Source organism: Diadema setosum, chromosome 20, assembly GCF_964275005.1.
Source record: "Diadema setosum chromosome 20, eeDiaSeto1, whole genome shotgun sequence".
NCBI lineage: Eukaryota > Metazoa > Echinodermata > Echinoidea > Diadematoida > Diadematidae > Diadema > Diadema setosum.
This window is the reverse complement of record NC_092704.1, coordinates 2,304,786-2,317,143: the sequence shown is the minus strand read 5'-3', so window position 1 is coordinate 2,317,143 and position 12,358 is coordinate 2,304,786. Positions and strand designations below refer to the sequence as shown.

Here is a 12,358-nt window from a genome sequence, read left to right as displayed (position 1 = left end):
TTACCGTGACTTGTAGCCATGACGAATGTATGTACAAGTCGCTACACTGTGAAAACCATAGCCCTATCAAAGTCTCGCAAAATCTCGCACGACGAGACACCTTTCGAACGCAAAGATCGTCAACGAGAGTGCTGAATAAATCTTGCCGGATCGGCTCATTAGCATACGTGCTGCGGACTGACTGTATAATCGTTCATACACAAGACCTGCAAGTACTTCTGTTTTCTCACAGAGTTATCTTTTTTTTAAATTTTCCAGATAGGAAGTTTGAATGCAAATTACTAGCACATTACGAACACGCACATTGTGCCCATGCACTTGAATGAATGAATGAATGAATGAATGAATGAATGAATGAACGAACGAATGAATAGATGGATTTCATTGTCTGCTACAAGAAGTTTCCCATGAATGTGCAGTTATGCACTGTTCTTTATGCTCTCCACGTGTACCACCACCCCTCATGTCCACGAAACTTGTATATACAAAGGGCAAGTGAAAGAAAAATCAACATCTAGCCTTTTCAGATATTATTGTTGTATAATGTGTTTGATATGCACCATTCAAAACAGTGGACAATGAACTGCAATTGGGAGGACACCATATATATAATCTATATTTGCTCTTAATCATTTGTAAACTTGAATCAATTATTGATTCATAATATTGTTAAATCAATCTTGTTTGATCTAATTAAAAAAAACTCTGTTTGGTTATCGTATTATTTTATTACAGGCCTATTGAAAGAAGAAGTAATGAATGACAAGAGATGGGGAATAAAAATATGAAATTAGATAGGAATATACTGTTCAATATAGAAGCAAACAAAGATTTCTTTTTTTTTTTTGGAGGGGGAAATTCTAATCTATTCTAATCTTTGTTCCATCTTGAATTTTTCCCTTTTGTTTGATTTCCTAATTTCTAGTTATTTGTGGTTTCTTATAGCTGAAGTTTGGTAGTTGGTAAGTTAAATCTTTTGTTTAATTAAGTGATTAATTAATTAATCATCACATCACAAATCACATAGGTACATGAATAAACCTCGGTAGCTCGTGAGAAATTTTCGGCAGAGGTCGGCGGGTGTCCGCCGGTACGCCTACGGAGCACCGGTAGATGACCTATCGATCACCCGTCGGTCTCTGAGCGATTTCGTAAAAATCGGCCAGTTGCCAATGGGGCACCACTCGGTGACTGGTCAGTCTCTGCGAGGAGAAGATCCCCATATTTCGTGTTTTTTTTTTTTTAACCTAAAATCGACCGGTGACCGACGGGAAATCGACAGGGCATCGTTCGGCCATCGCTGGGATTTTATAGGCTGCTCGACATCTCCAAAAACTGCTGGGCAGTGCCAAAATTTCAGCGGCGACCGAGCAGGCTACAAATCGCTCTGAGTTGTGACCGTAGCTTTAGATAGGAAGATTTTTGTGTCTCTTTTTGAAGATTAGACCTATTATGGTTTTTGGTACATCGTGTACACTGTACTCGCGAGCAATATCTCGATCTCTTCGTCTGTAATCCTTAAACGATGTCTTACCTGTCTGATTCTATTGTAGGACAAGATGAGAACCTCTAGGTCCGAGAAGCCCGCGAAGGTTCCAGGTTCGATTCTCTCGATCTGATTGTGACGTAACGAGAGATGGGAAGCAGCATTACACTCCATGGGTACTTCACTCAGCTGTCTGTATTCACAGTCTGCTCGTCTCCAAGCTTCTGAATAGGTGCATTTGATGTCACACGAAGCATTGGTTATAGCATGGACCTACACGGAGGTCCATGGTTATAGCCTGCTGAATTGGTATACCTTGCCCACTATGGTGATCTACCAACAGTAGAGCAACCAGACACATGAGCATATTTTTCCCCATATGATCATTGCTGCTATTGTCGTTGCATATAGAATTTGTCATGTATACATGAAATGATTCCCAAATAATCTAATACTCCAACACAGACACAGGATCCAGAGGAACTTGAAGATATAGCGATCACTGAGGATGGATCCAGCAAGCGCCTAATATTTGGCGTGAATTCTGAATATTGAAAAATGGCGCCATACTCGCCGCTCGCGGGCTCGTTCGGTTCGCGCGTTGGTGTTCACGTGTCACATTCTATACGAGGCCCCATAGCAACTAATGAGATTCTAAAAAATGAAGCGCAGCAGGGTAATCCCCGAACACTGTTGTTACTGCGGTCTCTCACCTCCCTGGTAGAATACTGCACTGTGGTGATTTCGCATTCTCATACGCCTTGTATAGTTAGATAAGGTAAAAAGTTAGATAAGGTTAGATAAGTTAAAAAAAAAAACAAAACAAAACAAATCTAAAATTGAATAACCCAGTACATGAATTACCCAGGGGTCCCTGCTGTTCATGGCCTTTATCAAAGTTAGAAAGAGAGAGAGAGAGAGAGAGGGGGGGGGGGGGAAGGAGAGAGAACGAGAAGTGGAAATGAAAAAAATTGAATTAAACGGGAGATATTAGTAACGTCTTCTACAAGCCTATATACGAGCAAACAAAAACCCAGTCCCTCCCAGAATGTATTTCATATTATAGTCGTAGGTTTCATCAGTCACAGGTAACAATTATTAACGAAATTGCACATCCAAATTACTAAACTATCCGGATTCCACTTCCTATTGCTCTACTTCACTGTGCTCAGACATTTTCTTATTCAAGTATAATATGCTCTGCTGGCTGACAGGAAAATGGGCACACTGTATGTGAAAAAACAAAAACAAAACAAAACACAGATTTGCTGGTAATCAGATCGCGCTACTTTTTCTTGAAGTGTGTGTGTGTGTGTGTGTATGTGTGTGTGTTTGAGAGAGAGAGAGAGAGGGGGGGGGGGGGGGAGAGGGAGGGAGAGAAATGTATGATTTTGATATTCATTACCACACTGACAAACATTCTATCATGATAATGTACATGTGTGTGTGTACGTGTATGTGTGGACTTTGACTCACATTGACCCGGCTCTCTCATTCGTGATGGCGCGAATTATAATAGTGGAACTAACGGCCACGCTAGGGTATCACCATTCATACAAACGTTTACGCTAAGAAAAGAAAGAAAAATAAAACATCCTTTCTGTTGCTCGTGTCTTTGATTTGGATATTATGCATGGTCTATATTGGTGGTATTATTGTGAATGATTGAAAGAAATTCATGATCAACAGGTTTTAGCTTTGGGGAAAAAGTGAGAGAAGCATTAATAGGGGGAAAAAATATCAAAGCTATATCCCCCTTTGGCAACGCCCATGTGACATGGGGAAGGGTTAAGCTCGTCGGAACAATCCACAAGCTTGAGAAAAGCAAAAAGTACCCTCGCTACTAACAGTGGCGAATCTAGGAATTCCGTAAATGAGAGGCCCCTTCACATAATTATTAAAATGGGAGGCTCTTTTACATACATGATTAAAAAGGGAGGCCCCTTTACATATCATTAGAAGGGATGGGGCTTATGCGACTCCATTTTTTCTTTGGATTTTTTGTGTTTAAAAAAACTAAAGTAGCCCCCCCCCCCCCCCCGATCCGCCACTGAGTAGAGTGACTTCTTTGAGTCGATAGTCGAAGTTACCGTGGAAAAAAAAAATGTACAGAAGGCGAGGGTTCAAAGAGTGCAAAGGTCGATAACGCCTCGATCTAAATTGGAAGACTGACAGGGCTCGACCATAACTTTTTTTCTAGGAAGCCAGCCGGGCTCCTCAGGGACCTTTTTAGGGAGCCAAATTGAGTTTTAGGGAGCCACGGTTCCCTCAGTCACAATCAGCAGTAGAGGTCTATTGCGTGTGTTAACCTGGTGGAGAAGATTTCATTTAGATATAACATGCATTTCTCCACAGATACAAGCCTGAGATACCTTGTTCTTAGTCTCTAACACACAGTGTGTGTGTGTGTGTGTGTGTGCGTGTGTGTGTGTGTGTGTGTGTGTGACTGTGCCTGCCACGTGCACCTGCGTGTGTGTGTGTGTAGGTGTTTTGTGTGGTCCCTCTCCCATTCCCTTGTGTAATTTGTTACCCTGGTCTGATCATATCGTCTTTCTTTCTCGGTTCTTCTTTTTTTTTTTTTAGCTGCAAGGTGTGGGTTAGAAACAATTATGTAACGCCACATGTTGATTGATCAGCAGAGCTGCCAAGCTTTGGAAGCACAAATCCGTACTCGGCAGCTCCAAAATCCGTATTTTCCACCAGAATCTGTATTTTTTCCATCTCCCTCTTTTTGCCATTTTGAATTAAACTCGTCGACTTATAAGGCCTACTTAAGCTCTTTAACATAACATTACGACACATGCTGAAGTATCGAGCTGGTCACCAGCACGATAAAGAATCCAAACTACGCAATGTTCAGAGTTGATTGATTGTTTTCTCTCAATGCATGTGTACAAGACTACAAGTGCATGTATGTACCTCCAGAAACTTGCTGGGCTGGTTATGGAAGCTTCCACTATCTAGCAGGGGAGGGGGAATGCTTTCATCTTCTCAAGAAAGCTTCTGTGTCAGTGAATGCAAAACTCTGTTCGCTGTTTCCAACTATTGTTTACTACAAAACATAATCATGCGTTGTTTTCAGGCTTTTTAATTTTACTGGATTTTAAACATCAGTATTTTCCGAAAGTACCGGTATTCCAATTTCTTTTACCCTAACTGGAATCGGAAAGTCTGCTATAACGATGATCGCAAAATGCCGCGCTGTGTGTGGTTGCGCCAATGTGCAAACACGTGGTTGTACTTTCAAGTTTAAAGGAATGTGCCATGTGCTCCTGCCTAAGAGGTTACTGCAAGTTCGATGGATCGAATGCGCCATAGCTTTATAGCTGATGGCTTGTTTACGGTAAACATGCAGTTTACATTCGATACGAAGAAGTCATTACGTTTTTCACGAGGAAAAACATACAAAACAAACAAAAAACACCTACGAACGAATGTTGATAGCCAAAACTTTGAAAAGTAATAAGCAGTTATGATGAGCATGAACTGAAATTAATTGTCATGATTTTGCTGTCTAAGCAGGTGATGACTGCATCTCATTGGACCTACTCATAGTGAATTTGTCTTGGCATACGATACCTTTTAAGTATTTCTGTGATTACCTTTTTAATTGACTGATTAATCGATCCTATTTTATTGTTCAGGGAACATAAGATATTTGATTAAGTACACTATATTCGACTGTTTGATGTTTCCTACTATATGGGCCAAAAGAAAGGCTATAGAATCACGATATCTTTGCAATGATTCCTTTAATTCAACTAATGAGCTGGTTCTTCGATCGATATTTCCAGGATATTTACACGCTGTTTATTCCAGTGCGCGCATTCTTTCGTCTGGCACGCACCTGGGTGTGGCACCTGCTTTTGTGGAAATTTCCACAAGGGGAGAGGGGTGGGTGTCAAGTTTCTTCGAGCCGAAGAGACTGCGCGCATGTATTCAGTATTTCACGATCTCTTCGCTCTAATTTATTGTAATTCATGCTTTCCCCTTATTCCTTGCTGATATTGAACATTTAGATTTAACTTTACGAAGGTTGGTAGATCGTGGATCTTTTTTGTTGTGAGGTGTATATATGTAATTTCTTTTTTTTTTAATCATTCTTTGGAGGGGAGAGAACTTAGAAGAGTAAGGGGAAAGAAGAATAAGAGGGAAAGTGAAATAAAACGAACGGCACGTACGCTCAGCATGCAGTAAGCCGTCTTTTTATACCAGCATAGTTTTCATCATCACCATTAGCCCGACCAGACGCTGTTAATACGCTACGCGAATACAGCGTCTGACCAACGAGCGGGCACCTTCAAAGTGGGGAACCACAACACAACTACAAAACTTATGAAAATTTATACGTTCTTTATAAACAGTGTACACGTTACCAAACGTTACTCACCTTAAGTGCATGCTTGTATTACAGAAGGTTCGTAAGTCCATTGAGAGCCCTCGTGATAAGTCCGTGGAACCAAACAATGATACTTTCTGGCGGATTCCCTAACACCGTCAGGGTTCATCGTTGCAGAATTCAAAATGGCGCCTTGATCTCTGCGGAAATCTTTTGCGTGCGTGCGATGCGCTGCTTGAGTGTTGGTGTAGCAGCACGGTCGACAGCGCGACCTTTTGAAAGGGCATTCAGATCATGTGACCTCCCGGATATTGGAAATGGCCTGGCGTGAAAGACGATGTACCGTTCGTGAACCGTTCACACATGCTGCATATAACCATCATTTTAGGTAAGTTATCAAATCTAAATTTCAATATTCATAGCATAGATATGAAGTCTCATTATCATTTTGTTCGTCAGATGAGTTTGAAGTGACAAAAAAATGATCTAAAGTATCAAAATTCAATCCGATCGCATGCTATCGTTGGACCCTCTTCGTGTTTGGAGCTTCGTTGGTACAACCCTGTCGGGGTTACGCCATTTCCTGACCCACTTCATCTGACACACTCTTTCTGACACACTTTTTTTGCCATTCATTTTGTACACGGGGCAGTTTTCATGAGACGGGCTCTGTTATTGGCTACTGTGCTAATGAATATTCAACAGCCTTACGATTTCTTTTTCATAATGAGTCACTCGGTCTGATTCTGTGTCTGTGATTGGCTTTTAGCTATTGACTTACGCGTGGTATCGTGATATCGATCTCCTCAAGGGGGTCCATGACGATATCTGATTACCTGTGTGCGTGTGTGTGTCGAATTGCGTTTTAGTGTCAGTGAGTGTGGCAGAACTTCTGCAGGTCTCCTGTCCATTTCTCTCTCTTTTTCTCTCTTTTGCTTTCGTATCATCTTATCTCTGTTATTCTTAGAGTACAATCGTATTACCACAAGTGTTTTTTCCCCATTTTTGAAGTGATTATCTCGTTTGCAACAATTTAGAGGTGAGTTTTTGTTCGAGTGTTTGTTGAGTTTTTGTATTGAACACGATGTAGATTATCTACGTATGTGCGAGAACAGTCATACTTTGTGTGGTACCCACTCGTTTGTTTTTCGTGTGCATTTTTACCGTACAGTGTCTTCATTGTTCGCCTTCCAAGCAGCGGGTTTTCACCCTAGTTTTCTTCAACGTAGTTTTTTACCTCAAATTTTTTTTGCGGTGCAAGATGTTCAGTGTATTTTTTTCTACTGTAAAATGCCATCGTTGATGATCTCCATGTATTCATTACTAGTTTTCCACCTCCGTTTCATTTTGTGTACAACTAACATTGATCTAAAGTCTAACGTAGTTAGCTACAAAGTCTGCGATGTCTGTACGTTTGCTGATCAAGATGTGTTTTTTGTGAGCTGGGAGTGACTATGGTGGGAATGATATTCAGGGTTTTGCTGTGGTTGAGATGATAGTGATGATGATCATAATGATTCTGGTGATGATATACGAACCCTTTTGATGATGCAGTTTATTTCGTGTGACCATGACGTTGATGATGGCGAGAACGACACGAGTAGCCTAGCCTAGGCCAAGGACGAGAGTGACACTGTCCACGGGGGCTGTTGCTCGCTCATGCACAGGAGTGGTCTAGAGACCTGCATTTCATCATTTTCTTTAAAACCTTTTGGTTGTTCACTTGGGTGAGTGCTCCAAAAATTCGTTTCTCTAAAGAAACTCAACCAAAAGCTTGACAATAAGGTTGCACCAGGGCTACTCTTTAGTAAATATTAGATCTAAATGGCGATGCTAATTTAGTTTTCATTTAGAACTCGATGATATCCCACTTTCTTTGCTCATTTTTCAAATAATAAATTATTTAGAACTGTACTTAAATTCTGATGTACTGCATTCACCATTGTAAAAATCAATAAAAAAGAGCCCGCTGAGCAGGTGTTTCATTCTATCCTTTTCATTTCCTCCCTATCGTGTTGGTTTCCTTCCTGTCACTTCCTTCTTAGTTTGACCCTGGATGGAAGAAAAAAAATCCCATCTTGCCATGTAAAGACAGAACACATACCATCATGAAATATTATGACATTAGAATAGTTTTAAAAGATTATGTACGTCATCAAAATTCTTGTGCGTGAAAATAAATAATAAATGAAAGGTGATTTCTTACAAAGCAGTTCTTTCAAATGTCCAACAGCCTCAGAACAGCTTCGATAATGAAGCTAGTGAAATCTGAAAACTATCGTCATGGCAACAAGTGATATTGATAGAGAATTCTGACAAAAACTGTCACAAATTTGATGTTTACATTTGTCTAGTTTTATTGGATTAGGTCATGAAACTATAAATGCCACCGATAAAATCACAATCGCTCTCAATTTGAACAGAGGCAGTAGGGTAGGAATGACTCAGCAAACAGCTGATTATTTATGCGTCGTATCCATGGGCAACTGCGGGGTAACTGCAAGAAGACGCACGAAGTTTAGACTTGAGTCAAGAACTATTATTTATTATTAATTTTTATTCAAAATATTTTTTTCTTTGGATTGCAAAAAAAAAGTCAAAATATTTCATATTACGCTTCTAAAATGTATTATGAATATATGAAGTATTTTTATGGTGATTTCATGAAGAATTAGAATTATCATGAATATATTATAAATACTAGACGGGCTGAACAATGAAGTCTAATTTTGCCCCAAGAATTTGCAGCCCACCGTACCTGCTGGTGGTGCATTCCTAGCGTTCTTGCCGCACTCTCCCAGCCACGTGCACGCATGCATGCAACGGTCACATAGAGTACACGTTTAGCTACTTCACCGATCTCACTCCTGATCTCTTGCAAAGAAAACTTTCACAAGTGCAGAAAATTCTCTCGAAACTAAGCCAGACATGAATTTGGAACATACATTACAGTGTCAAGACCTTTTCAGTGGACTTTGATTTCGCTATTTGTCTGTTTAGCTCTTGAATGTAAGACTTCTTACGTCCGATTTGTTTTTTTAACTCACCACGTGGTGCTGTTTTTTCAGCCCCATGCTTCCTCCATATGCACACATGTTGTAAACACACACAAGCCACGTACCACCGGCACCGCGATCGAAGTTTGAGCGATAGCGATAACATGTGTGGAGCAGACATGCGGATTTCAGCACAGATGAGTAGTTGAACGTATCACGATTGTAAAACAAATATTTTTCTATGTCTCTGCCAATTTGAATTAGGTTATCTAAGCATAGATCGATTACGATTTTATTCTAAAATAGATTAGCTATTTTTTCATAATTCCTTCACAGTTTATTATATCTTTTCATAAAATTCACATGAATAGTGCTGTACTGAGTCAACTTAAGTGCACATTCCCACAAGTGTACATGCATCATCCCTCCTGTCGTGGGAATGACACAGGCAGTTTTTCTATGACGTATGAATACCCTTCGCGTGTAGATCGTGCCGTAGGGAAGATCGCGCCCAAGTTCACTGCCGACTTACTAGGCAGGCACGAAATTACAGATTACACAGAGGCCCAAGGGTACTGGAAGCGCACGTAGTAGCAAGGCCTACACGTGGATGAGGTTAGAAATTGCCGCGCGCCTCCAGCTCACCAGCTCCTGGCCGCCTCTTATTGGCCGGCTTTGAGCGCGACGTTCGACAAGCCATACCATAGTCTTGAATATTCATTAGCACAGTAGCCAATAACAGAGGCCGTCTCATGAAAACTGCCTCGTGTACAAAGTGAATGGCAAAAAAAGTGTGTCAGAAAGAGTGTGTCAGATAAAGTGGGTCAGGAAATGGCGTAACCCGCCCTGTCGCGCTACGTATGTACAGCGGCGACTGGGCTGTGTATAGTTACATCACCATCAGACATCACTCAGATCATTTTAGCCTTTTCCTATCAAAGAAACACGCACAGTCCCTCGAGATAAAAACCGAGGAAAATAAATAACAAATACAAAGTATCAACACCTACCAACACAAATATTTAGAAAAGACAACACACGTCGCTTCGATTCGAAAAAGTATTGCAGCAAAGTGGAGAAATCGCCGTTACGGAAATAACAGTGCGAGACACTTGAAAGAATTACGTTTAAATATTTCAAAGTATAAAGGGAACGGATAAAGTGATATAAAATGGAAGAAATCGTACCAAACGAGGTGTAAGAAACGACAGAAATAGAACGATAAGTTTAGTAGTAAGTAAAATTTTAATAGGCCCTAGCAAGTTTGCAGCACCGAAAGCTACGCGAAAATTAATACATGTACACATTGGAAACTCTGTATTGCGACGAGATCCTTGGACCTTGGGATCATCAATAAACGATACAAAACAAAGGAAATTAATTCATTTTGACCGGAAAATAGTTTGTTATAAGTATTCTGTTATATGAGATCTCCTTTAATAGGCCTAGAAATACATCGAGTTTCCACGATACTCGCGGGAAAGAAAGCTCGAACGCTTTTCACCTGCACATGCTGCAGTGCACATCAATACACGAACAGAAACTCACCTCTTCCTTGCAGAAAAATGATGCAATAACGTTACAAAAACACACACACAACACTCTAAAAATCATTTCGCACTTGGGAGGCAAGGGAAAAGCGGAAGAAGTAGAGAAAATGAAGCAGACATTGCACAACGGAGCGCTTCTACCCCGACTAAAAACGAAAGAGTGTACTGTTTATAGTGGCAGCTGGCTACAGTGTGTAGCTTAGCTATCATACTCACGCTCCCCAGCCGGCCACACATGGGGATACCACGGCGATCGATGTAAACATCCAGTATCCGTAGGCGACAGGGATTCAGGCGCGCGGAGTTCCGTTCGGTGTCCACAGTACGTAAGCAGCGAATTGCATGTGCGCACACTATTCTATAATAGATGATACGAACACACACACGTCGGGTACACAGACACACACACACACACACATGCGGGCAACGTGGGCCGGCTGGAGAATGAAACATGTTCAGCGTGTAGTCTATACTCCGTATTGCAATTTCAGGGATAATAACTTCGAGCGTCAGGGCTCGCTGCGCGCGCCGGGGCCGCTCGCGCTCGTCGATAGTGTGAGTGTGTACATAAACTATGATTCTGTCTTGAAACGTGAGGCTCTACGGCAAAAAAAACTTAAGGAGCCAGCCGGGCTTTTTTCATACATTTCTGGGGAGCCCGTAGCGATTCTGGGGAGCCAATGGTCCCCGGGCTCCCGCTAAGGTCGAGCCCTGACTGAACATTGTCACTGACTGTGTGATTATGATCGAGTGCTAAGGCCTTCATTAGACTATAATACTATAATGATCTTTGGATTGACCTCTTCCAGTTTCGATCATGTCTATAGGGAATGTAAGGGTAACAATTATGTATATTTTGAAACAGTTTGACTCACAACACTGATGAATATGGCTGTTGCTATTCAAACTTCAATCTTACCACCTGATTGATTGTGTACGAGAAAAGAAACATTACACTTGAATCGATGAATTAACGTTCTTTCTTGTGAAAAATTACACCGGATGGCAATAGTTGGCTATCTTCGATTCACTGTTGCGTCCATGCCTACTTTTGAATGTGAGACATTGATTGGACTTGATATACATCTGAATGTCTCCTTATTGATCTTTTGGCTCCCATATTCATGATATTGACTTTCCAATCACAGATCTTGATAAGACCTATAGATCTACTGTTGTTAATTATCATGGAAACATAGCGGGTATATCTTTGAAACTATGTTACAGCTTGGTATAGGCAAATAATGAGTACTGACCTTCCTTACAAACAGCGACCAAATCTGCTCCCATGTAACCATGGGCACAGTCTGCTATATACATTTGGCAAGAAAAAAGGAGGAAGTTAAACATAAACATTATAAAACAATGATAAAACAAGTATAAAATTACACGTGGGCAAACTATGATAAAGACATAAAGACGTTTGTATATATAATGTATACATAATCATATGCATATAAGCTCTATACATAGATACAAGAAAATGATATTTTTAATTCAATTCAAAGGTTTTATTTTAACTTCTTTCAAATGCCAACTTTAAAACTCTAGGTGGTGGACACATTGTATAGGCATAAGAATGTGTAGTATCCAAATGGTATACAGACGTTGCTTCTGCTTTCTGTTGCCTTTCTTTAGTTCGAGCTTTGAGCCCTACAGGCATTCATTTAAGCAGGATCTATACAAAAATAATGTATCTACAGGATTTGACAGTGCATATAGATCCTGATGGCCTTCAGAGCAGAAAGCTGGAACTAACTAAAGGAAACAGAAAGACTAAGCTACCTCTTGATTGGTGGAATACTATTTAAGCATGCATTAGTAATGTATTATGCACACACATACATATTACAATATATATATATATATATATATATATATATATAGTATATATATATAATATATACATGTATATATATATGTTATATATACATTATATATATATATATATATATATATATATATATATATATATATAGTGTGAAAG

At 40.2% G+C, this 12,358-nt stretch overlaps 1 protein-coding gene across 1 annotated transcript in view; it reads right to left on the bottom strand.

Annotated features, from left to right (window-relative positions):
- The window catches only part of LOC140243658 (uncharacterized), a 30,070-nt gene extending 28,205 nt beyond the window's left edge, over positions 1-1,865 (bottom strand). The window contains exons 1-2 of the mRNA XM_072323323.1: positions 1,793-1,865; positions 1,535-1,752 (exon numbers count right to left, since the gene is read on the bottom strand). Coding sequence (XP_072179424.1) covers positions 1,535-1,752; positions 1,793-1,865 — 291 coding nt within the window. The remainder of the gene's footprint in view (positions 1-1,534; positions 1,753-1,792) is intronic.
- Between the last annotated feature and the right edge of the window lie 10,493 nt (positions 1,866-12,358).